The sequence below is a fragment of the Babylonia areolata genome, chromosome 10 (assembly GCF_041734735.1).
Source record: "Babylonia areolata isolate BAREFJ2019XMU chromosome 10, ASM4173473v1, whole genome shotgun sequence".
NCBI classification, from domain to species: domain Eukaryota; kingdom Metazoa; phylum Mollusca; class Gastropoda; order Neogastropoda; family Buccinidae; genus Babylonia; species Babylonia areolata.
Genome location: NC_134885.1, coordinates 20,541,421 through 20,568,920, shown reverse-complemented (window position 1 = coordinate 20,568,920; position 27,500 = coordinate 20,541,421). Strand labels below are relative to the sequence as shown.

The 27,500-nt window shown below is 45.2% G+C and overlaps 1 protein-coding gene across 1 annotated transcript in view; it reads left to right on the top strand.

Moving 5' to 3' along the window:
• Positions 1–27,500, top strand: part of LOC143286874 (protein fuzzy homolog) — a 231,380-nt gene that overhangs the window by 48,074 nt on the left and 155,806 nt on the right. Inside the window, exon 3 of the mRNA XM_076594774.1 lies at positions 6,648–6,801. Coding sequence (XP_076450889.1) covers positions 6,648–6,801 — 154 coding nt within the window. The remainder of the gene's footprint in view (positions 1–6,647; positions 6,802–27,500) is intronic.

The following is a 27,500-nucleotide window of genomic DNA, read 5'->3' as shown; positions in this document are numbered from 1 at the left end:
TGTCTGTCAGTCTGTCTGTCTGTCAGCCTGCCTGCCTGTCTGTCTCGGTCTCTCTCTCTTTCTCTGTCTTTACATGCCATGTTCTTCGACGAAAACGCTGTTCATTATAAATCATGACAATGGAATCATAAATGTCAGGCTATATTGTCATTTCTTTATAATCTCTTCCATGATATGCCAGATGCATTTTGTGAAATATCAATTAGTTAATTAATAATTTTTACCTCCTTAAGTGCTTCTTGAAAGATTACCACCTTAACTTTTTTTCTTGAAACAAGAAATACTTCATCTATCTATCTACCTATCCATCCATCTATTTATCTGTCTATTTAGTTATCTAACTAGCTATTACAGCTATTATATATATATATATATATATATATATATATATATATACATATATATATATATATATTATTGATAGATAGATAGATTGATAGATAGATCCTTCCACCAACAATGCAACCTTGAAAGCGCAACAACATGCTATTCTTATACCACAGTGACATGTTTATTGAGCTGGAGTGTGGTCTGTTTATTGCCGGCGTAGGTTTTCACCTTGATTAAAAAAAAAAAAAAAATGGAGGGGGGTGGGGGGCGGGGGGCATGGGGGAGAGAAAGGATGACATTCATGTCTCTTTCATGACTCTCTAATCTCTGTCGTGAGCCTGTGATAAACCTTGACACGGAAAAAGAAAACACGGCCTTTTTATTATTTTTTTTTCTCCATTTTCTGTATATCTAATACTACGGCCGTGTGCCTTGGAGAAATGTCCGTTCCGTATACAAGTAGGGTTTTTTTTTTCTGTCTGCGGAGAAAGCCTTGTCATCAAGGAAATATTTTTTTTTGTTTTCGCTTCCGATAATGTTCATAAATTTCCCCGATATTGTCTGGGCCCACTGTGAGGTTTGAGTTGTGATAGACCCCACATCAAGATAAACGTAGCAAACTGCTGTGTTTCTCTGTTCTGATGATGATGATGATGATGATGATGATGATAAACGTAGCAAACTGCTGTGTTTCTCTGTTGTGATGATGATGATGATGATGATGATGATAAACGTAGCAAACTGCTGTGTTTCTCTGTTGTGATGATGATGATGATGATGATGATGATGATGATGATAAACGTAGCAAACTGCTGTGTTTCTCTGTTGTTTTGATGATGATGATGATGATGATGATGATGATGATGATGATGGTGGTGGTGGTGGTGGTGGTGGTGGTTATTGTCATTGTTCATCTGGAATTTCATCATCTAAAAATTTGTTTGCAAATGTGAGTTCATCAAAATATATTACTCTCGCTCAAGAGCGAGAACAGAGAAAATGATAATTATGAGAGTGAGTGTTTTGGGCATGACCAGCTCTGATCATTTCTTGACCAATGCTCCCTTTTATAAATGTTGCATATCTTTGTCTGTCTGTCTTTCTGTCTCTCTCTCTCTCGTATGACACATTTCTTGATAAAAACGCTTTCCATTGTACATCATATCATCAAAAATAGAATCATGGATTTCAAGCTTTATTGTCTTTTTTCTTGTGTCATAATATGGTGAATATTTGTTTTGTGAAAGATTAATTACTTAAGTTAATTAACTATTTCTTAAACAATAATCAAAGAAACAATGCCTCATTTTTTGTGTTTATGTGCCACCACCAATAATGCAACCTTGAAAGCGCAAACTACATGTCGTTCTTATGCCACGGTGACATGTTTATTGAGCGAGAGCGTGGTCTGTTTATTGCCTGCGTAAGCTTTCATCTTTGGGAGAGAAAAATAACAACAAACAAACAAACAAACATTGGGGTAGAAAAATAACAAACAAACAACAAATAGAAAATCCAGGGGAGCGGGGGTGGGGGTGGGGTACGGATGACATTCATGTCTCTTTGACAGCTTGTTGATCTCTGGTATTAGCCTGCGACAAACCTTGACACGGAAAAAGAATACACGGATAGTTTTATCCCCCACCCCTCTTTTTTTTTTTTTTCTTTTTTTTCCCCCCAACCACCACGGCGATGTGGTTTGAAGAAATGCCCGTTTCTTTTACCAGGCTTTTCTGTCTGCGGAGACGGCCTTGTCGTTAAATGTGGGAAATACTTTTGTTTCAGCTCTGATAGCATACATAAATTTCCCCCGATAATGATTATCATCCCTACCGCCTGCCTTCCGTGAGGTTGCGTTTTGATATGCTCTAACGTCGAGATAAACGCAGCAAACTGCAATAATTCTCAACTGGCATCTTCATTAACGTTATTAATTTGTGTTTTAATTTTGTTAGTATTTCGGTTAGATTAAACACAAAAAAAGAAAGAAAATTCTTTCCACTTAATAATCAAAGTTTGTAAGCCTTCCGGATTAAACCGTACATCCGGATCGTGAACGGTACATGTAGGTAAGTATACCAGTAATTGCCCTCCGCCTCCCTCCCCACCTTCCGTTTACAAAAAAATTTATTTATTTATTTATTTATTTATTTATTTATTCATTCATTTAATTATTTTTAGTTTCGTTCAGCATGAATCACAAGTGAACTACGAGGGCTTCGCCTCTTGTTGTTAAATTACATTGATCTTTTCTTTGGCAATATCGGGTTGCTCAAAATAATAGACCAGGAGGGTTGGATGGTGCATGCTCACTGGAAAGAAACTGTTACAGATGGATGAAAAAGTCCATGTTTTCTGTGTTTTCTGTGTGTCGTCGATCGACCTGCAGGAAACCATCTTGCTTAGAAAGTGGCAGCTATTTGTTTTCATGATGGATGCCTTAGTGAGGTGAGGATGCTCAAATACATTTGCGTCAACGACAGTGTTTGAAATATAGCTTTGTTTGCTGGTACGTCTCAGTGTGTGTGTGTGTGTGTGTGTGTGTGTGTGTGTGTGTGTGTGTGTGTGTTTTATTATTATCTATTATTATGATTATTATTATGATGCTCTTTCCTTTAGCCAATGAACGCTCTTTATGGTTAATAGAACACACTTTCTGTCTGCTAATGAACTCTCTCTGTTTGCTAACGAACACTCTTTCTGTCTGCTGATGGCCACTCTTTCTGTCAGCCAATGAACGTCCATTATGTTTGCTCGTGAAACACTCTTTCTGTTTTGCTAATGAGCACTCTTTTCGTCTTTTTATGAACGTTCTTCCTATCTGCTGATGAACACTCTTTCTGTTTGCTAATATAATTATGCTCTTTCTGTCAGCTAATGAAACGCTCTTTCTGTCAGCTAATGAAACGCTTTTCTGTCAGCAAATGGAACGCTGATCCTGTCCTAATGAAATGCTCATTTTGTCAGGTAATGAAACGCTCTTTCTGTCAGGTAATGAAACGCTCTTTCTTTCAGCTAAGGAAACGCTCTTTCTGTCAAGTAATGAAACGCTCTTTCTGTCAGCTAAGGAAACACTCTTTCTGTCAGGTAATGAAACGCTCTTTTTGTCAGCTAAGGAAACGCTCTTTCTGTCAGCTAAGGAAACGCTCTTTCTGTCAGCTAAGGAAACACTCTTTCTGTCAGGTAATGAAACGCTCTTTTTGTCAGCTAAGGAAACGCTCTTTCTGTCAGCTAATGAAACGCTCTTTCTCATGTAGCTGTGTCCCGAGTGGTTCTAATAGGGTACGGCACAAAAGACTTAACTAAATGATTGATTGAATGAAAGGATAGACAAGATCCCACGCACAGGCCAGGAACATATAGAGGCCAGTCACAAATGGGTTTTCTATTGTTTTATTTACATAAAAAGAGAAGACCTAAGAGAAGAAGACAACTAGGAGAAGAACTAAGAAGAGAAGAAGACAATGCCAAGAGAAGACAAAAAGAGAAGAAGACTAGAAGAGAACTAGTCTTAGTGAAGACAGTGCCTGGAATGACACAAACAAATGTCATAAGTACAACATGTCAACACAAGTGAATAGTAAAGCACATGTATACATTTTACATGGAAAGACTATCACTCGGGTTTGGGATACGCAACAACATAATGCATATGTGTGAAGACCAAACGCTGACATCAAATGACATTTCTAATACATTTAAATAGCTCAGTTAAAGTGATTGAAACAATTAATCCAACACTATCTTGTAATCACAACAGCAGAATACTACACACCTCATAGAGTACTGAGCACACTGTAGCAGTACAATTGATATCAGCATGTAAAATAATACATGAATAATAAACAAGATAATAGAATCAGTGGCTTTGATATTATACTGGCAAACTGATAGACCAGGTAGTAAGTGAAGCACCATCATGGTTTAACCATTAAGTGGTGCATGAACTTTACGCACTCACTAGAACATTCTGGAACAAACTACTGGTGTCCAGAGACGTCACTGACTGACGTTAAGAATCAAATGGAACACCGCTACGAGCATATGACGACATGGCAATTATTTAGATCAGTCATAGCCGATCTGTGACTAACTTGTCAAAGCTATAACTGAACAAAGAATTAACTGAACAAAGTAATAACTGAACATACTCATATAAACACAAGTACTGTGTCAAATAATACAATTTACAAATCAACACATTCTACACACTAGTACTTACAGCCATACGTAGCGAGATGTTGCTGTTGTGGGAACAACACTGACCACTGCCCGCGACACAGCAAGAGAGAGGGAGAGCAGGTGCTGGCCGCGGCTGGCTCGGGTGTGGAAGTGACCACTCATCACCCCCTCGGCCAATTTATACAAATTAGGCGAACTACAAAGACAATCACGTGGGCTGCAAACCAAATCGTCACTAATCTGAAGAAATCTGATGAGAACTGTGCTTGTTACAAGGTGTTCAGTTACAGATTTCTAAATGATTCCTGAACCGATTTGCATCGGATAAGTTGCAAAAGAAAGAGCTCAACGCCTACTTTATAATGAGTGTAAAATGAAGTGTTGATTATTTAAGATGAATTTATAATCTTAATTTAAGTCACCTGAACAGGGTCAGTTTTAACGAGCTCGTCGCTGAAAATTACAAACTGCGTTAAATCAGTTTCACGTAGGCGAACATAAATGGAATAGATTTAAAGATGGAATTAAGACGATTCTGCCAGTATATAATACTAGTAGTTTACTGATCCGACAAAAGAGTTATTAATTAATTAGGGTGGAACAGAAACACAAGTTTCTTCTCAGCCAATGACGTACCGCGACGCGACACTGGTCGAGCAGTCAGCAGGTGGTCTGGCCAGGACAAAATGATGTAAGCAGAGTGACGTCACATATTCTGTGCAAGGATTAGGAGGGAAAACGTCGTCTGCTCTGGCTTGTGCGTGAATAGTGTTGGAGCAAGCATAGCGCGCTTGGTCACACTCAGATAATGAAATGTTCTGTCTGTCAGCCAATAAGATGATTTTTTCTTTCAGGTAATAAAACGCTCTTTCTGTCAGCTGATGAAATGCTCTTTTCTGTCAGCCAGTGAAACGCTCTTTCTGTCAGATATTAAAACGCTCTTTCTGTCAGCTAATGGATCTTTCTGTCAGCTGATGAAATGCTCTTTTCTGTCAGCCAGTGAAATGCTCTTTCTGTCAGCTAATGGATCTTTCTGTCAGCTGATGAAATGCTCTTTTCTGTCAGCCAGTGAAACGCTCTTTCTGTCAGCTAATGGATCTTTCTGTCAGCCAGTGAAATGCTCTTTCTGTCAGCTAATGGATCTTTCTGTCAGCTGATGAAATGCTCTTTTCTGTCAGCCAGTGAAACGCTCTTTCTGTCAGCTAATGGATCTTTCTGTCAGCCAGTGAAACGCTCTTTCTGTCAGCTAATGGATCTTTCTGTCAGCCAGTGAAATGCTCTTTCTTTCAGGTAATGAAACAACTCATTCTGTGAGCAGATGAAATGTCACTCTTTCTGTCTGTTCGCTAATGACCACTCTTTTTGTCTGCGAATTAAACCACACTTTATGTCAGCAAATGAACGTTATTTCTGTTTTGTTAATGACCGCTCTTCATGTCTGCTGATGACTGCTCTTTCTGTCTGCTAGAACGCTCCTTCTGTTTCACTTTGGTCTGTTTTCTGGGGGAAAAAAAGAATATTGTTCAAGCTTGAATCACTTGTTTCTTCTGTTTGTAGTTCTTTCGGTAGAAGACAAGACTGTTGTTAACGGCTGAGGAAAAATTACTCATGAATGTGTATTTGCGTGTTTGCGTGAATGTTTTTGTTGTTGCTGTTGTTGTTGTTGTTGTTTTTGTTCTTTCAAATGACATCACTCTTTTTGGTCGTATGGTATGTTCAAAAGATGTGTATATGGAGAGTTTCACTGCCCCCAGGGGGCACAAGAAATAAACTGTTTGCCTTGCCTTCGCCTTTGCTAATGAACACGCGCACTTTCTGTCTCTCTGTCAGCTAATGAACGCTCTGTTTGTTCATGAAACGTTCTTTCTGTCAGCCAGTGAACACTCTTCCTGTTTGGCTATTGATCGCTTTTGCTCTCTGTCAGTGAAACCACTCTTTCTGTTAGCTACTGAACAGTCTTCCTGTCTGTTTAAAAAACAACAACAAACAAAAAAAACCCAACGCGTTTTTTATGTCTGCTAATGAAACGTTCTTTCTGTCTGCTGATGGAACTGCTCCTTCTGTCTGCAAATGAAACGGCACTTTCTGTCCAGTCTGCGAATGAACCCTGATCTCTTTCTGTGTGCCGTGCCCAGTCTGTCCCTGATTGTCATCATGGGCAACGACCAGGCCGACGACTGCCACCTGCACCGCCTGCTGGAGAACGTGTGGTCGGCCATGGTGCTGCTCTTCGGCCAGGACGACCTGACCAGCATCAAGAACCTGGAGCGCTTCAAGAGGGACGTCAAGGTCAGGAAAGGGAAAGGGGGGCGTGGCGTGCGCGTGGGCTTGGGAGTTTTGTTCTCTTGGTGCGATGTCTGTGTGTGTGTGTGTATGGGAGGAGGGGGTTTAGGGGGGGGGGGGGGGGTTATGTGTGTGTGTGTGTGTGTGTATAGAGCGCTTCAGGAGGGACGTCAAGGTAAGGAAAGGAAAAAGGGAGGGGGGGAGGCGGGTGGACGTGCGCGTGGGCTGGGGAGTTCTCTTCTCTTGGTGTGCTGTCTTTATATGTGTGGGTGGGTGAGTGGGGCCGGTAGGTGTGTATTGCTGTGTGTTTGTGTGTGTGTGTGTTAGGGGGTGGAGTTGCGTGTGGTTATATGAGAGAGAGACAGAGAGAGAGAGAGAGAGATGTTCATATGTGTGTGTGTGTGTGTTTGTCTGTCTGTCTGTCTGTCTCCGTGTGTCTCTGTATGTCTGTTCACTACTAAGAAGACGGGAATGAAAGTGGTGTCCTTTCTTGAAAGAAAATCTCAAATCTGTCGTCGCCCCCTTCCTCCCCACCCCCCTTCTGTTTCCCTCCCACCCACCTTTTTTTTTTCTTTTCTTTTTTTTGTTTTGAAAGAAGGTGTGATAGAACTGGCTTTGTCTTTTTTGTTTTTGTTTTTGTGTGGGTTTGTTTTTCTTCTTGCGGTTTCTTTAATACCTGTTTCCTGTTGAGAAGATAGTGTGTTAGAGTCGAGTTTAACGACCTATCGGCAATAAGCCCTTCAGGTCATGTTGTTCTCCGGCAGTAGTCGGTTGTTCGGTGGTTTAAAGATGTTCGATGCTGTGGTCCGTAGATAGTGTGGAAGTTGTGGTCCCTTTTGAAAGAAACTCTACAGCCCTATTATAAAGAATATATATTATCTTTTTTCAAAGGTTTCTGAGACAGGTTTGTTTTTGGGGTTTTTTTTTGTTTTTTTTTTTCGTTTTTCTTTGTTCCATGTTCTCTGCTTCTGAGAAGATGGTGTGCAGGTGTGGATCATTGTTGAAAGAAAATCCACACAGTCCATTTTGAAAGAAACTAGTGGTTTAAAAAAAGAAGAAAACAAAAAAGAAAAAGAAAAATATGTTGTCGTTTTTGAAAGAAAGTGTGCAAGAAAGAAAGTTTAGTTTTTGCGTTTTCTTTACTCGTTGCCCATCTAGTGGGAAGTTGGGGTACAAGTGTAGTCCTTTTTTTGGAGGAAAGTCTTTTGCCTTTTTTAAATCTTTATTATTTTTTTTAAATAGAAGGTTTGAAAAATTGTTTGTGGTGTGTGTGTGTGTGTGTGTGTGTGTGGGAAGTGCATAAAAAAAAAAATCAAGAATCACCCTGTACAGCCCCCTCAACCCCCGCCCACCCCCCAAAAAAAAGAAAGAAAAGAAGAAGGAAAAAAAAAAGAAAAAAAAAGCGCCTTCAAACCAAAAGAAGTGATCTCACGCAGATCTGAAGAGATCTGAGGTAGGTGAGAAACCATGATGCAACATTTACGCGTTAATTCTAGATGATTACTATCAGAATCACTTTTGTGTACTGGGAATGGAGTAATCGGACTTGCAAAACTGTTGTCCAGAGCCGTTGTTCTAGTGTCAAGTTTCACATCCTTCCTGTGCACCCCCGCCCTCCCCTCCCCCCCCCACCCCCTTCACTCCTTCACAGCACCACTACACTCCCCCCTCTTCCACCCCCTCACCCCCCCCCACACACACACACATTCCCCCCCCTCCTTACTGTTTGAGTTGGCAGGCAGAGCACATGAACAGTTCAGAAGGGCTGTTTGCTGCGATGTATTGACAATTGTGTGACCAGGGGGGCGTGTGTGTGTGTGTGTGTGTGTGTGTGTGTGTGTGTGTGTGTGCGCGTATGTGTGTGTGTGTGTACGTATATGTGTGTGTGTGTGTGTGTACGTGTGTGTGTGTGTGTGTGTGTGTGTGTGTGTGTGTGTGTGTACTCGTGTGTTGTGGGGACGGGGGACGGGGGGTGGGGTTGGGGGTCGTCTCCGTTTTGTGTATGTTTGTGTGAGTGTGTGTGTGTGTGTGTGTGTGTGTGTGTCTGTGGGGACGGGGGACGGGGGGTGGGGTTGGGGGTCGTCTCCGTTTTGTGTATGTTTGTGTGTGTGTGTTGGGGGGGGGGGGGAGGGGGGGTGGGGTTAGGGGGTGTGCGTGCGTGATATATATATATATATATATGTGTGTGTGTGTGTGTGTGTGTGTGTACGCATGCGTGCGTGCGTGCGTATATGACTGCGTGTGTATGGTGGATTGGTGAGTGAGTTAGTGCGTGTGTGTCGTCTTTGACTCAGGACAGAAATAGGCTTTATGTTCCGAGCGATGTCCCCGGGTTGAACCTTAAGACGATCTACACGGCGTTTCCTTGGAACACACACACACACACACACGTACGCACGGACACATACACGCACGCACTTACGCACACATACGCGCGCGCGTGCGCGCTCTTGGCTGTAAGATTTAATATGCTATTTAGTGACGTTAACAAACAAGTGCTGCCGATAAGGCTTTATCAGGGTGCATCTGGTTTCTATCTCTTCCCCCCTCCACGCCCACTCTGTGTCTGTGTGTGTGTGTGTGTGTGTGTCTCTCTCTGTCTCTGTCTCTGTGTCTGTCTCTCTCTCTCTCTGTGTATAAATGCATGTACTATGCTTTCCGTTCCAGAGAGGAACTGATGTGAAGCTGAACTTTTTGTCAAAATCAAAAATGTGTGGCTGAGCAAATATATCTTTGATTTTTTTTTCTTTTAGTACTGTTGAATCTGTCTTTTCTTTTTTTTTTTTTTTTTTTTTGTCAAATCGTTACCTTTATGTGTACTACGTGTTCCCATGTGGACAGGTTGGTGGCCTTTTGCATTAAACTTCCTGTGGTGTTTTTTTTATATTAAAATTGTTTAAACGAAACTTCCTGCATCCTGCGTCTCTCTCCCTCCCCCTTCCCTCCCTTCCCTCCCATCCTCTCGACCCCCACCCCCCCACCCCCACCCCCCACACACACAAACCGCTTCCGTCCCCCTCCCCCCTCTTCATCACTCTTGTTTCACGCACACTGATAGCAAAATCAACGACAGGGAACGAACAGTGGGTGGGCATGATGGCGGTGGTGGTGGTGGAAACTGAAAGTTGAAGATTGAAAACGAGGCAGTGCCGGCAGATTGTATCCCTTTCCCCGGAACATTAATGACAAGCACGCACGCCCCTCTGCTCGCCCATGGCACGCACGGCCACCACCACCACCACCACCACCACCACTCCCCCCCCCCCCCTCTCCTCCACACGTCTTTTGTTTTGTTTTTTCACTCCGGCACGCACACAAGTCAAACAGGGTCAAAGAACGTGTTAAAAGAACTGCCCACTTGGTCTCTCAGAGTGCTTGGACGATGGCACGAGAGGGGGGTGGAGGGGGGGTGGGGTGGGGGGGTCTGGAAATGGGGAAGTGTATGTGGGTGAGTGTGTGTGTGTGTGGTTGCTTGTGCGTGTGCATGTGTGAGTGGGTGTGCGAGTGGGTGTCCATGTCTCTCTCTCTCTCTCTCTCTCCCTCTCTGTCTGTATTTGTGTGTGTGTTTGTGTCTCAGTCTCTCACGTTTTCTCCCTGTCACTTTGTCACTCGCTCTCTCTCCACCCTCTCTCTGTTATCTGTGTGTATGTTTCTGTGTTTCTCTCCCTCCTCTCCCTTCCCTCTGTACCCTCCCCCCCCCCCCCCCCCCCCCCGGCCCCCCAATCATCTTCCTCTTGCTTTCCTTCTCACCATTATTGTTTTACGTAATACTGCTGGCAAACCATTGACTTGTGTTAACATAATATATCTCATTGTGACAAAACAACGACAGGGAGCAATAACGAACGGTGTTGGGCTGGGTTTGGCGAGGGGTGGGGGGTGAGGGGGGGGGGGGAGATTTGAGGATGGAAAACGATGAGAGTCAGCAGGTTATATGTACATCCACCCCCCGAAACATTAACGACAAGCACTCGCACACACACACCCTTATTCGTCCTTGGGCACTCACGCCCTATTTGCGCGCGCGCGCACACACACACACACACACACATTGAGTCGAACACGGTCAAAGAATACATTAAAGGAACTGCATGCTTGGACAAAGTGTGTGGATGTTGGAAGGTGTGGGAGTATGGGGGTAGGGTGGGGGAGGCGGAGGTTGAGGGATGTGAGATATATAATTATGGGTTGTGGGGTGGATGGTCCTGTGTGGGGGCGGTAGAGGGTGGGGCTCGTGGGGGATGGGGGTGAGGGTGAGGGGGATGACCAGGGATGTGCAGTGACGTCACGCAGTGTAAATGCATAACTAGTTGTGTGGTTGTGGGCATTTGTCTGAAAGCACGCGCAGATGGCGGTGATATACCGAAGCGTTCATGAAAAATAAAGTCCCGATGCACACTTTAAATGATGATGATGATGATATCCAAAACAATTACAATCATGACGATGAGATAAAGAAAGTAACAATGGTCAAAATCGATAAGAAGAGCGAAGAGAAAGATTATCAACATTAATTAACTTTGGGCCCACACACAGGATGGTTGACGTGATCTTTGAATCCTGTTCCCGCTTCTCTTCCTCTACCCACCCGCTCATTTCCTCCTCACTCTCTTTCTCTAACTTTTTCTTTTGATTATTCAAACGAATGCAAAGTGTGACGTTTTCATTTCTTTTAAGTCTTAAACCCACAACGTCTCTGGTTTTTTGACAGACTGGAAACGAATTAACACCAACAATAAAAACAACAATTGCAGCACCTGAAAATCATACTGTGAAAACCTCTTTCTTTCAGTTTGCCACCATGGCGAAATATTTCACGAATGTGCGCACACAATGCACAGATACATATGCACATATATACATACACACACACAAGAGCATGCACGCACAAGTACACATCCGTCCCCCCCCCTCCCCCCCACTCCCCAACACACACATGTGCAGTCAACAAGTCGCTCAAACGATCTTTTCAGTCGCTCGCTTGCTCGCTCACTCTCGCGGTCTTTACAGGTGTCTCATTGCTGTCTCTGTCTCTTTCATGTGTATTTGTTCTCTTTCATACGCGTGAGTGCACACATACACACACACACACACACACACACACACACACCACACACATTGACAGCCGTAATGAAATCATATCCCCAGGTTGTGTAGAGTAGGAAAAGTTTATTTCTCTTTGTCAGTGACTTTTCCTTGTTCCTTATAGCATAGCCGGACCCGCAATGCAGTCATCACCGGCCTCGATTGCGAGCGAGGCAGCCGTTCTCCGGCGCTCTATCTACACTTACAGTAAACGAAACGACAGGGACAGACCCCGCCGTGAGAGTCAATTACCGGCCGGTGATCCCCCCCCCCTCCCCCCGCCACGATTTCCTTTCTATCCCCGCGTCTGTGTAGGGGTAGGGGCTGGGAGGTGTGTGTGTGGGGGGGGGGTGCAGTGGTTGGATGAGTGGAGTGATAATCAGAAAATTTTCCATTCGGAAAATTGGAAAAAGGAGCGAAACTCTGCGAAAAGTGGACGGACATCCCCGGAGGCGCAGCCCTCTTGTGTGGCAGTCATTTGATACCTACCCTTTCACTCCCCGTTCTGTGTGGCCAATCCAATTTGGTCCCCCCCTTTCCCTTACCCTGTCCTCATTTCCATACTGTTCGTTTTGCACGTGCCTGCATGCGTCAGTCCTGCTGCTTGGGACTGCACACACACACACACACACACACAGAGGGAGAGAGAAGAGAGAGAGAGGGGAGGTAGGGGAGGATGGGGAGGAAGAATGGATTTTTCAATACGTAATATCCCATCCACTAAAAGCGGTACATAACATGTAGTTTGTGGCTAAGGTGAGCGAGCAAGCGAGCAAAAGCATGCGCAAGCGAGGCCCGGTGCGGGCGCTGGAGCCAGCGGCGGCACAAAGTAGGGCAGGTTCTGAGATTATTGCCAACTTTTGATTGTCGTTTCGTTCAGCGCGGAGCGGGGGCCGCCTGGCTGATAAGGGACTATTGATTTGGGGTTTTGTGTTTGTTCCCCACCTCGGTGTTATCAGACCTAGCAGCAGGGCCTAAATAGATCACTGGGACCAGCAGCAAGCAAGCAAGCAGTTGCAGCAGCAGCAGCAGCAGCAGGGACTGTAGGCGGGCGTGTCGCAGCACAGAATAATTGTCGCCGGCGACAATGTGTGTTGACAGTTACAGGTAGATACTATTGTCGCACTAAGGCACATAGATATTCCGGCGACTGTATGTCTTGCAACAATTGAATTCACACACACACATACATACATACATACATACATCTCCTCCTCCGCCTATGGATCTTTATCATTGTGACTGTCATGATGATTATATCGTTATTGTCAACGACAGTATGTGTCGGCGACACAAGGTGCCGTGAACGTCGGCAGATCATAATTATTGTCGCCGGTGACAAGATAGGCCAGACGGGGGCGGCCTTCACGGGCCAGCTTGGCACGGGGATCAATGGGCTTGCATTGAGCCGACGGGGAAACAACTTCCAAGGTGCCCTGACCGTTCTTTTCTCTGGCCATCCTTTGTTGGCCTTATCTGGGCAAACACTGCTTGGCTGGGCTGGAGGTAAGGGGTAGGGTGGGGGATGGGTGGAGGTTTGGAAGAAAGAAAACAGATGATCCACTGGGCAAACACTCGTTTTTCCAAAGCCCTTCCCCGTTCCCCACCGCCGCCTACCTTGCCATAGATATATGTATTTATTATTTAATGCAGCGCAGCAACAGCAGCGCGCGGGGCTGCTATTGTTTATGGCGTAGATGCGCGAAAAAGCTTTTAACGCTTATTTTTCTTTCTTCGTCAATCACCCCCCCCCCCCACCCCCACCCCCGCCCCTCCCACCCCTTTCTCCCTCTCTGCTTTACGCCTTCAGGGCTTTTAGCTGAACGCTGTGTATGAACAAGTTAATGCCGGCCATCACGCTCATCGGTGAGAGGCCCCGTGGTTCAGATACCCACCACTATCAACCCCCTGTAATTAGACTCTGCACAGGCTGCATTTCTACAACTGACTGATGCTGGAGAGGATGGGACACGACGCGCGCTGTTTAGTTTAACGCGTGGGCCCTGACAGCTTCTTTTCAATTAATGCCGAACGTGACGCGTATAGTGTGTTCCGACTGGTGGGGAAGCTCAGTCTGTCAGCGGCATATGGTTTTCGTGCGGGGAGGGCGAGGGACAGGGGGTAGTGGATGATGGATTGGCAAAGCACAGCTTTCTCTTGCCCCGGTTGGGTGTAGGTGTAAAGTGATTGGCGTTTTCATTTTTCTTGTTTTTTTGTTTGTTTTTGTTTTTGAAAAAAAAAGAAGAAAAAAAAGATGAAGCCGGGTTGACGAGAGAGAGGGGGAGAGAGAGAGAGAGAGAGAGAGAGAGGCTAACAAAAAATACACAGCATCAATGATGATACAACAAACAACAACAGTCTTAAGAATCATCAGTGTTTCGGTTTCGAGTTGATGATAGTCTGTTATCATCATCATCATCATCATCATCATCATGGTGGCCATCGTCATCGCTGTGGAAACGTTCCCAGTCGTTTGACGCCACCTTGATTCAAGACACAGAGAGAGAGAGGGGGGGGAGATAGAGAGAGAGAAAGAGGTAGAGAGAGAGGGAGGGATGGAGAGCAAGAGAGAGAGGGGAGAGAGAGGAAGAGAGAGAGAGGGAGAGCCACAGACTGAACCAACACGCATTCTTCTCTCTCTCTCTTTTTTTTTTCTTTTTTCTTCCACCACCATGTAGCATCATAGATGGCAGTCTGTGCACCAGGGTTGGGTTGCATGAGCGAACTAAGCAGCGCTGAGTTGGCTCATAATTGAGAATGTTCCTAACTCCATGGTTAATTCCATATACATAGGAACGTTCTTAACTCTTAAGCAAACTTAGCACTGCAAAGATCGCCTCGTGCATCCCGGCCCAGCAAGAGCCAGTTGCATTGCTTGGTTCTAACTTTTTGACAGTTACACGTGACTAAAATGCCTACGTTGACCGAACTACGCCATTGGTCATTTCCGTACTACACACAGTTAGTAGCGGGTGACGACCATACTAGGCTCTTCCGTCCGAGCAATTCAGCTGACTGGCGGGAGCGGATCCACATCACTTGGTGGAGCGGTCCAGAGATAATGCGCCAGAAGTTAATGTCCGACGCTGGTTCGAGTCCCATATACGACCGTGTTTTTTTTTGTTTGTTTGTTTTTTGTTTGTTTTTTTTACTCCATATTCCACCCCCTCCACTAGACCTCGGGTGGTGGTTTGGGTACTAGTCATTCGGATGAGGTGATAAACTGAGGTCCCGTGTTCGGCGTGCACTTCGCGCATGCCAAAGCGCCATCAGAAACAAAAAGGTTGGATCCCGTAACAATTCTTCAGGAGCCAGTTACTGCATTGCTTGGTTTTAACTTTTTGACAGTTACACGTGACTAAATGCCTACGTTGACCGAACTACGCCATTGGTCAGTTCCATACTACACACAGTTGGCAGCGGGTTACGACCATACTAGGCTCTTCTGTCCGAGCAATGCAAGTGGCTCTTGGCAGGAGCGGATGTGACGTCGTTAAGAGCAGACCAGCACAAACGGCAGAAAATTCTACGCGCATCTGTGCATTAAGAAGCACTCCCTGACTCATCTCGTTATACACATTCCGGCGGTACCGCAAGGCCCCGCCCCCTATCGCCTGGCCCGGTTGAGCATCATGATGCGGAGATGCGCCGTACCGTAGTTACTAAAAAAAAAGCAGAGATGGTGCATAATAATAATAATAATAATAATAATAATAATAATAATAATAAAACATTTAGATTTTAACTTGTTTCTTTTAAATTGTTATTCATTGCGCTAGTTACGTAAACTTCACACTGAATGACGGTCAAACATTTAAAATCTGCTTTTTAGTACCTGCCTTTATAAAAAGGAGAGTACTATTACGATGGAAGCCATGTCGCAAAATTTATGTCTGTGTGTGTGTGTGTGTGTGTGTGTAAACACAAATGTGTGGCAAGGGCTACATCAAGATCTACTGGATGTGTGTGTGTGTGTGTGTGTGTGTGTGTGCGTGCGTGCGTGCGTGCGTGTGTGTGCGTGCGTGCGTTTGTGTGTGTGTGTGTGTGTGTTTATTATGTGTGTTTCACAGTTTGTTTTGTCTACTTCATCGACGGTGAACTGGACTATGAATAGTCCAACAAGTATTTCTGTTGTGTAATTTTGATATTTGTTGTTGTTGCTTCTTCTTATTTCTTTTTTGTTGGGTTTTGTTTGTTAGTTTGTTTGTGTGTGTGTGTGTGTGTGTGTGTGTGTGTGTGTGTGATATAATATTTCTGGGTTTTCTTACGTGGTTTCTTAAGTAGTTGATGTGTCGCTAGTATGTGGTTTGTATTTATATACCTAGTTTGCATCAGTTTGACATGGTAAGTATATTTAACACCAAACATGGAGTATAATACAAACTCCTCCTTTTGTTGTTGTTGTTTTGTTTTTAGTACTCTCCTTTTATAAAAAGGAGAGTACTGTTATGATGGACCAGTGCGAGAAATTTCCGTCTGAGTGTCTGTGTGTGTGTGTGTGTGAGTGTGTGTGTAAACACAAATGTGTGGCAAAGGCTACCACAAAATCTACTGGACCAATTGATCTAAAATTTGACACACAGTTCGGCATAATTCTAGTGATGATGCCCGGCCATTTAGATTGTCACTTCCGGTTCTGGGAGACTATTTCCGGTCCAAAAAACGGTTTGGGCGCTTAAGCACAACAACACAAGAACTAGATCTAGCCTATGGCTTTATTTGGCCTATGACTGCGTTGTCTTTCTGTGTTTCAAGTTACGTCTTACACCTCTGCAATTCGTTTCGACAAGCAGAGAAAAAAAATGACGTCCAATAATGACACGATTTGATGACGTAATCTCACTAGATTATCAACACTTATACTCTTTTAGTTTCTAAATGGTCTGGGGAGAACTCATTGAATGATCAGGGAAGGGAAAAAGTTAATCTACATTATGTTTGCTGCTTTTATTGATCAACAAATTCTTAGATGGAGGATAATTAACATTATCATTGTGAATTAATTACCAAGTTAGTGACGCATCCCGCTTATCATCAGATTCTGCGAATTTTCTGCCGTTAGTGCTGGTCTGCTCTTAACGACGTCACAGCGGATCCACATCACTTGGTGGAACGGTCCAGAGATAATGTGCCAGAAGTTAATGTCCGCATGTTCGAGCCCCATATGCGACCGGGTTTGTTGTTGAGGCTGGCACTGCTCTGTGGCGACGCGGTCCCCTCGGGGAAACGAGCCCGAAAATACGCACAGAGACAAAAGGTAATACAACAAAATACAGTGCAATACAATACATTGCAATGCAATGCAGTACAGTGCAATACAATGCAATGCAATACAATGCAATACAATACAATACAATACAATACAATACAATACAATACAATGCCGATGGATCCCCGGCTGACATATCCCATAGTAAGTGAAGGACTGGTTCGATTGGTTGTGAATAGATCCTGTAGTTGATAGGTCCTGTGGTTGATGGATCTCATGGTTTGCCATGTCCCAAACATCGTGATCTGTATGTGTATATCGAAGTCAAAGGTAACTGTGACCATAATGATGGCCATGGTTACCGATTGACGTCGAGGGTCAAGCTGACCCCAACCGGGTCATCGTGATATGTTGCGAGTCATTATGACCCAAATAGGTCATCATGACCTTTGACCTTGGTGTGTGTCATCGTGACCAGTTTGGGTCACTTTCACTATAACATCAACACACACACACACACACACACACACACACACACACACGCGCGCGCGCGCGTGTTTATGGGTCAATGTAACTTTACATCTTGACATGGTTGTATGACTGTGATATGTCTGTTTATGATATATAGACGATGGGGTCTGGTGAGCAAGCAAACCCTGCCACGAACAGTTACCTTCTTGTACATTACAAGTCCTCTGTGTGAACGCCGTTGCAAACAGTTTTCTCCTTGTACCCACCATTTGGGGAAAAAAATGTTTTGCCAGGGACGAATGACTTTCAAGGATCGAAGATGTGCACCATTGTATACACAGGGATAACCTGCTCCATGTGCACTTGGACACCACGTTGTTTTTGTGTTTTTTTCCCCTTGAGCAGTTCCTTCACGCCGCGTGCGTCACAGATCGAACATGGCCTTAGTTCTCTGCCCAAAGATGAAAGACCCGCACGGACCTAAACTCCTCCACCACACCCCTTCTCTCCTCTCCCTCGCCCCCAGCACCCCCACCTTTCTATCCCCCAACCACCCCAAATTGTGTGCCCCGAAGATTAAACGCCAGGACATTAGAGTTGAGTTTAACGAACTGTTGGCATTGGCCCTTAATTAAGGTCAAGTTGTCCGGTGCTTGGGCGATCTTTTGGTGTCGTTGATTCGTGCAGGTCTGAGGTGGAAGACGTGTGGAGGGGTGCGAGGGAGGTTTCTGGGAGCGGGGTAGGTGGGTGGGTGGGATGATTAAAGTCCTGGGACATGTACCCCGCACTTCACATGCAGATCCTGTCTTAACCATCCACCCCTCCCCCACCCCACCCTCCTCCCTCCCCTGTCCGAATCTTTAGACTACCTCCAACTCCTCCACTATCATCACCACCACTACCACCACCACCACCACCACCAGTCGTCTCTGTCATCTTCATCACAAACTTGTTTTCCTTCAGGTCATCATTTTCTGGGAACCCCCCTCCACCCCCCACTTTTCTCCTTCCAGGCACTCACCCCCCTCATCCATCCTTTCTCTCCCCCCCCCCCCCCCCTCACCCCCCCCCTTTCCCCTCCAGCCCCCGCAAACCAAACTGGTTCATGAAACGAAATAGCGTGGAGGTTTTAGCGTTGCATTGCTTTTTGGCCGCTGTTTGGGCAGAAATGTTTCATTTCCGTTTTCTTCTCGCTTGATTGGTTTATGCACGCACCCCGTAATCCAATCACAAGCTGAAAAGTGAGAAGAGGGCGGTCTGGAAGAGAGAGAGAGAGAGAGAGAGAGAGGGGGGGGGAAGAGGGAGAGAGAGATGGAGTGACAGTTGGGGGTATGAAGGGAGATGATCGCGGGGAGCGGTGGGGGGTTGCGGGGGGGGGGGGGGGGGGGGGGGGGGGGGGGGGGGGGGGGGTGAAGGGGGATCTGCAATCTGGGGTTCTGTTGCAGACTCTTCTTGTGTCTATGTTATTGCATCCTTTTCTAGACCTCTCTCGCATCATGACAATAATGGTGATAATAAATGTAATATTGTTGTGATACATGATGATGATTATGATGACGATGATTGTTGTTTTTATTGTTGTCCGGGTCCTCTCCCCTCCCTTCTTCCGTTTTATCAAGTTGCAAAGGCTCCTGTGCTTATATTTCACTCCCCCCCTCTCTCTCTCTTTCTTTCTCTCACTCTCATTCTCAACTCCCCCTCTCTCCCATGTTCTCTTCCTTTCTTCTACTCCCGCACTTATCCCACTATTATTCCCTTCTTTCTCTGTCACCCTCTCTCTCCTCTCTCTCTCGCTGTCTCTCTCCCTCTCTCCTCTAAATCTCTCTCTCACTGTCTCTGCCTCATTCTCTCTCTCTGTGTCTCTCCCCCACTCTCTCTGTCTCTGTATCTGTATCTCTCTCTGCCCTCTCTCCCTGCTCTCTCTCTTCCTCTCTCGCTCTGTCTCCTTCTCTCTCTCTCTCTTCCTCTCACTCTTTTCACTTCCTTCTCTCTCCCATGTTCTTTTCCTCTTTCTCCTACTTCCGCATCTTCCCCAATCTTGCCCCCTTCTCTCTCTCCGCCCCCTCCCTCTATCTCTGCCTCTCTCTGTCTCTCCCTATCACCCTGGCTCATCCTCACCCCCTCTCTTTCTGTCTCTGTCTCTTTGTCTCACCCTGTCTCTCATTTCTCTCTCTCTGTCACTGTCTGTGTCCCCACCCTGTCTTTGTCTCCAATTCTCGCTCCACCCTATCCCCAATCAGTCTACCCACTTTCTCCTTGTCTCCATCCACCATTGATTTCTCCTTCACCTTGCGCACCTTCCTCCTTTTCCCCGTCTTCTCTCACTCTCTCTCTCTGTTTCTCTGTTTCTTTCTGTCTCTCTCTTTCTCTCTCTCTCTCTCTCTCTCTCTCTCTCTCATCCACCACTCATTCTTCGTCTTCTCCCTCTCTCTTTCTCTCTGCTCCCACCTCTCCTTCTCTTCCCCGTCCTATCTTAATCTGCCATCACTTTCTTCTGTTTATCATCGTCTCCCCACTACTTCTCTCTCTCACTATTCCTGTCTCTCTCTCTCAGTCTGTGCCTCCTCCCTCGGCTCTTTCTTTCATTTGCCCCAACGCCCATCGACACACCTACTCATATCCCTTCTGGTTATCTCTCCCTCCTTTCTCTCTCTGTGTGTCTTTGTCTGTTTATCTGCCTGTATCTATCACTGTTTCTCTGTGTCTGTCTTTCTGTTTTTTCTCTCCCTCCCTCTCTCCTCCCTCCCCCCTCTTTCTCTCTCTCTCTCCCTCTCTCCCCCACTGTCTCTTACACACCTCCACCCCTTTGTCCATCTTACTTTCACGCACCCTCACCATTCCACCCACTCACTCTCCACCCCACTTACCCACCTGTCGTACCTGCCAATAGTAATAGTCCTCCAAATTGTCCTTGCCCTACTTGCCTACTACCACTACTGCTGCTGCTGCTGCTGCTACCGCCTCTACTCGCCCACTCAAAATATGTCTGTCTCTATGTCTCTGTCTCTCTTCCCCTTTCCCTATCTTTCCTCTTCTTGTCTCCCTCCCCCCCGCCAACCCCCCTACAACCCCCCCCCCTTTCCCCACTCCCTTCCCCATCATCCATCCCTTATGGTTTGATTGCCGAATGGGGTGGGGTGGGTGGGGGTCGGGGGGATGGGGTGTCCATTGTTGACGGTCTTTAAGCAAGAGTGATTGACTGGCGGGCTGGCCGGGCCGGCTGTAGCTGTCCCTGGATGGAAATTTAATGTACCGTCCCCCGTATGCGTGACAGCTCCAAATATTTTGTACAACCTAAGTGCTTGTTTTGGCTGGCGTATCGATCACCGTTTTTTTTTTTTTTTCTTTTTTCTTTGGGTTTTTTTTGTGCCCCCCCCCCTTTTTTTTTTCTTTCTCCCTCTCTGTCTGTGCCTCTCTCTTTCCCTTCCTTTCCCTCCGGAGAGTGGTCGGCTGGACTTTTTTTTTTTTTTTTTTGTCTCGGAGAGAAGGAACAAAGCACGATTCGGGTGGAATCCGTGTGTGTGTGTGTGTGTGTGTGTGTGTGTGTGTGTGTGTGTGTGTGTGTTGTGTTGTAGTTCTTCTTCTTCTTCGTCGTCGTCGTCGTCCTCCTTCTTCTTCTTCTTCTGTTGTCGTTGTTGTTTGTTGGTGGGGTTGCAACTCCCACGACCTCTCATATGTACGAGTGGCCATTTGACAGTATGACCGTCTTTACCCCGGCATATGAAGCTGACACACTCCGGTTTTGCTTTTTTTGTTGTTTGTTTTTTGTTTGTTTTTTGTGGTGGTTGGGGGGGGGGTGTTGGGGGGGGGGGGTGGGGGGTGGAGAGAGGGAGGTGAAGGGTGTGCATGTCGGGTATCTCCTTTATCTCCATGACCCACAGAACGCTGACATGGGACGTTAACATGCGCATTTGATCTTCTGCTTGCATTTGCTACATGAGGGGGTTCAGGCACTTGCAGGTCTGCACAATCAGTAAAATCACCAGCCTCCACCCACCAGGTGCCGGACCAGGCTTTGAGCCCAGAACCCTCAGCTTGAAAGGCCAACACTTGAAACCCCCTGCTGTTGGGCCCGTCGCTGGATAGACCTGAGTTCAAAGATGCTTTGGTGACTACCCGGAACGCACAGCCACAACGACCGTTTGGTCTGCGTGGATAAACTCCTGACACTGTATGACTCGAGTGTGTGAGACAAGTAGACACACAGTATTGTCTTGTATTACTTTACTGTGCACTTCTGCTGTAGGCAAAAATGTCTGATTAATAATAGTTGGGTTATTTTAGCAAGGTTTTTAGAATTGTCAAGTGTATAGAGTTTTGAATCAAGTGCAAATGATAACCACACAGCCAAATGACTGACATTGATTTATACATGGCAAGTTTTGAGGGAAAAGAAGAAAGAAAGAAAAGATGATAATTTTATATGCTTGGGTTGTGTTGTATGTAGCTGCTGTGCACACTTTACCCAAGGAGCAAGCAGTCGAGAAGAGAGAGAGAGAGGAGGAAGAGGATGCGGGGAGAGAGAGAGAGAGAGAGAGATTTAAAAAAAAAAGCTGACGTTGGCGCTGTTACGTTAGTATAGATCAAACATCAGTAGCCACCGTCATATTGACAAGCTTTTTCCATTTCAGTCATCGGAGCTTATGTGATTCTCACTCACACTGACAGCGAGCGTCGGGAAAAGGGTGGATTGAGAGGACGGGGGTGGGGGTGGGGGTGGTAAGAAGGTGGAGGACCGGGACTGGGAGAGGAGGAGTTGATCAACGAGGGTTTCATTTTCTATGTGTTCTCAAGTGAAACCTCTGAGAAAAGTTTAATAACGTGAAGTGAACATCTCTCTCTCTCTCTCTCTCTCTCTCTCTTTGTCTATCTGTCGGTGTCTCTTCTTGAGTATGTGTGAATGTATGTCTGTGTTTACATGTGCACATGAGTGAGTGTGTGTGTGTGTGTGTGTGTGTGTGTGTGTGTGTGTGTGTGTGTACTCGTGTGCGCGTTCGCGTGTGTAATTGCGCGTAAATCTGATTGCCATCCACACATCATTTTATATGCCTGCAGTATTTGTAAAATCAAAACTCACGTCATTTTGAAACCACCCATCTTTACAGCATAATAACATGTCTTGGCGATGCATCTTTGGGACTTTAGGGGTGTAACTCCAGTGAAAGTGTTGGAAGATTATTAACATTAACATCAAGATTAAATGAAATAATATTCCCCTCCTGCTGTGTTTTCAAACTTCGTCAATCATACTGTTTCCAAATAAATTCTGATTTCAGTCATGATACTGTATGAATAAAGGTTGTTTTTTTTGTTTTGTTTTTTGTTTGTTTGTTTTTGTCAAAGAAAGAAAGAAAGAAAGAAAGAACGGAAAATATTATTGCATGGTTTGACAATCTGTGACAGGGTTCCGTTGTAGCTGCTGTGTGCACTTTACGAGAGGAGCAGGCAGAAGAAAGAGAGAGGGAGATAAAAAAAAAAAAATTAAAAAAATAAAGAAAAAAGAAGAAGAAGAAGAAGAAAAAGAAAGATTGAAAAGAAAAAGAAAAAAAGAATCGGACGGTAGGCTATTACGATAGTAGATCAAACATCAGTAGCCACCGTCATGTTGACAAGCTTTTTCCATTTCAGTCATCGGAGCTCTTGTGTTCTCACTCACATAGACAGCGAGCATAGTGAAAGGGGTGGAGGGGGAGACGGGCATAGAGAGGGTGGCTGGGGGGAAGAGGGAAGTGGGACTGTGCCAGTCCATCAAAGAATCGACGGAGGTTTCGTTGTAGGTGTGTTCTCTAGTTAAATCTCTTTAGAAAAAAAAAAGAGTTGAATTTGGTGAATTGAGCATCTCTCTCTCTCTCTCCCTCCCTCTCTCTCCAAAATCTCTTTAGAAAAAAAGAGTTTAATTTGGTGAATTGAGCATCTCTCTCTATCTCCCTCCCTCTCTCTCCATCCCTCTCTCTCCCTCCCTCTCCCTCTCTCTGTCTCTCTGTCTGCCTGTCTCTTTGTCTGTTTCCCTGTCTGTCTCGTCCTCTATACGTGTTTGAGAGAGGAAGAGAGAGAGACAGACAGACAGAGAGAGAGAGAGAGAGAGAGAGAGTGTGTGTGTGTGTGTGTGTGTGACACCAACATAATCACTCTCTCTACTCCCCAAGTCTTTGTATAATCGGCATCCACATATCCACATAACATTTTCAAATGCCATGTGCCGCTTTCTAATCTGAACAATCAGGTGCCTCAGCATCGTGTCTTTTGGACGTAATCTTTTTTCTTTTCTTTAAAAAGAAATGAAACATGGAAAATTGATAGCAGCAGCTGTTCATTCTCCTTCCTCTTCCTCTCTTGTTTTCTGGGGGTGGGGGGGGGGGGGGGGGGGGGGGAGGTTGATTGTACAATATTGTATTGTACCGTATTGTATCGCGTCGTATTGCATTGTGTTGTATTGTGTAGTGTTGTATTGTTTTGTATTGTGTGGTGTTGTATTGTGTTATGTTGTATTGCATTGTGTTGTATTGTGTAGTGTTGTATTATATTGCACTTTGTTGTATTGTGTAGTGTTGTATTATGTAATGTTGTATTGTGCTGTATTGTGTAGTGTTGTATTGCATTGTGTTGTAATATGTAGTGTATTGCGTTGTGTTGTATTGTGTAGTGTTGTATTGCATTGTGTTGTATTGTGTAGTGTTGTATTGCATTGTGTAGTGTTGCATTGTGTAGTATTGTATTGCATTGTGTAGTGTTGTATTGCGTTGTGTTGTATTGTGTAGTGTTGTATTGCATTGTGTTGTATTGTGTGGTGTTGTAGTGCATTTTGTTGTATTGTGTAGTGTTGTATTGCGTTGTGTTGTATTGTGTGGTGTTGTATTGCATTGTGTTGTATTGTGTGGTGTTGTAGTGCGTTGTATTGCATTGTATTGTATTTATTATATGGTATTGTATTGTATGACTTTTTGTCAGGGCAGATTTCTCTGTGTGGGATTCGGACTGCTGTCCTCGGGGAAATCGTGTCGCCAGAGTGTTGCTCCACCCATATTTTTTTTTCCTTTTCTTTTTTTCTTCTTCTTCAGTCTACAAAGTGTATTTGTGTCGCTGTCGAATGGATTTCTTACGTAACCTGTCTGTTTATGTATCCGTCTGTCTGTCTGAAGTGCTGTCTCAACTCTGTCGAAAGACTGTACAAGGAATGAGCGTACGACGTGCTTTGATAAAAGTTTAACCTGGTTCGTTTCTGTGCTTTTTTTGTTTGTTAGTTGGGTTTTTTTTTGTTTTTGTTTGTTTGTTTTGTTGTTGGTTTTTTTGTCTCTTTTGAGGGGAGGAGGGGGAGTGAGAGAGACAGAGAGGGTGGAGAGACATACAGCGAATGAGAGAGAGAGAGAGAGAGAGAGCGTGTGTGTGTGCGTGTGCGTGTGCGTGTGTGTGTGAGTTAAGAGAGACAGAGACATAGGCAGAGAATCCCGTTGGATAATCGGTTTCGCGCGTGCGGAAGCACAAGCGCCGTTTCCGCATGGCAACTGTTCAATAGAAACCCCCTTCCCTCCTTCGGGCCTCTCTCTCTCTCTTTCTCTGTGTGTGTGTGCGTGTGTGTGTGTGTGTGTGCGTGTGTGTGTGTGTGTGTGTGTGTGTGTGTGTGTGTGTCTCCACACTTTCCCCGAAAAAATGAAATGAAATAAAAAGAAACGAAAAATTAAAAAGAAAAAAAAAGAGTTATAAGAAAGAAGCTCTACACTACTTTTTACGAATTCCGTGTCTGGAATAAAACAGCCTGAAAAAAAAAATCAAGTCTTTTATACTTTTCACTTGCTTCCCTACACCCCCCCCTCCCCCATCCCCGAACTTTTGATGTATAGAAGTGTTGTCATCCTTTCTTCTTCTTCTTCCTTCTCAGACGAATTTGCGACCATCAATGTCGTTATCGTCGTTATCGCTCAAGCTTTTTTTTTATTTTTTTTTTTAAATTTAATACTGTGGTGGACCCCCAAAAATCCCCTTGATGAGCAAGGAAAGTGTTTTTGCAAGGCTGTTACTGTCTGGCACGGGGACTAGCTGTAACTTAACAACAAACTTAAAAAAAAAAAAAAAAAACTGAGAAAAAAAAAATCACTGGAATTGTGTGACATGTGTTGTGTTTGACAGTGTGGTGGTGGTTCTGGGTACAACCAAGTCCAGTGGCGGAACCTGTCAGTGTGTTTGACAGTGTGGTGGTTGTTCTGGGTACAACCAAGTCCAGTGGCGGAACCTGTCAGTGTGTTTGACAGTGTGGTGGTTGTTCTGGGTACAACCAAGTCCAGTGGCGGAACCTGTCAGTGTGTTTGACAGTGTGGTGGTTGTTCTGGGTACAACCAAGTCCAGTGGCGGAACCTGTCAGTGTGTTTGACAGTGTGGTGGTGGTTCTGGGTACAACCAAGTCCAGTGGCGGAACCAATCAGTGTGTTTGACAGTGTGGTGGTTGTTCCGGGTACAACCAAGTCCAGTGGCGGAACCTATCAGTGTGTTTGACAGTGTGGTGGTTGTTCCGGGTACAACCAAGTCCAGTGGCGGAACCTATCAGTGTGTTTGACAGTGTGGTGGTTGTTCCGGGTACAACCAAGTTCAGTGGCGGAACCTATCAGTGTGTTTGACAGTGTGGTGGTGGTTCTGGGTACAACCAAGTCCAGTGGCGGAACCTATCAGTGTGTTTGACAGTGTGGTGGTTGTTCTGGGTACAACCAAGTCCAGTGGCGGAACCTATCAGTGTGTTTGACAGTGTGGTGGTTGTTCTGGGTACAACCAAGTCCAGTGGCGGAACCTATCAGTGTGTTTGACAGTGTGGTGGTTGTTCTGGGTACAACCAAGTCCAGTGGCGGAACCTATCAGTGTGTTTGACAGTGTGGTGGTTGTTCTGGGTACAACCAAGTCCAGTGGCGGAACCTATCAGTGTGTTTGACAGTGTGGTGGTTGTTCTGGGTACAACCAAGTCCAGTGTCGGAACCTATCAGTGTGTTTGACAGTGTGGTGGTGGTTCTGGGTACAACCACGTCCAGTGGCGGAACCTATCAGTGTGTTTGACAGTGTGGTGGTGGTTCTGGGTACAACCAAGTCCAGTGGCGGAACCTATCAGTGTGTGACTTTTCTCGAGGTCTGGAAGTTTCGATTGCTCTTCAATCGGTTTTGTTGGGTAGGGCGGAGGGTGTGTGTGTGTTTGTGGGGTGTATCATCTGTCTGTGTACTGTAGAGGAAGAGAGAGAGACAGGGAGAGAGAGAGAGAGAGAGAGAGAGAGAGAGAGAGAGAGAGAGAGAATATGACTGACTGACTGAATGAATGAATGAACTTTTATTTTCCAACGGTGGAGATAGTAGCACCTTAGGGGGTTTGGGGGCGGGGGGGGGAGGTGCGTGTATCATCTGTATGTGTACTGTAGAGGAAGAGAGAGAGAGAGAGAGAGAGAGAGAGAGAGAGAATCTGACTAGTCTACTGATCAGGCCAAAGACACCTCTCCTTGCTGGCCAATGGTCTGTGGACGGACTGAGCATCGCTAAGAAGGATATGAGTGCGATTCTCATGCGTACAAAATGAATAGCGGCATTCTTGTTACCCTGACCAGCGTGTTGGGCCCATGTACAGATCAGGCATCTTCTTCCCTTTTTTCCTTCCCCTTAAAGCAGACGTGGTGTAGCCTGTATGGGTCAGTCCGCACGTTTTGACTTCTCCTTGAACCTGAAACTTCAACTTGCTGCCCCATGTAATATCTTGTCGATCTGGTGGTGTGGTTGTCAGTGCTGTGTTAAATAGAACCGCCCCCCACATTCCAGAGTTCAAGACCCTTTCTTTGGCTTCAAACAGAAGCATTTGGAATTTGGTATATAAATAGTCCATATGGCCCATTCCCTTTTCTGTTCTTGGGTGGATGTCTCTCTCTCTGATCGTCCTAATCAGCAGAAATGGATGTGGACCTTAGGATATATATATATA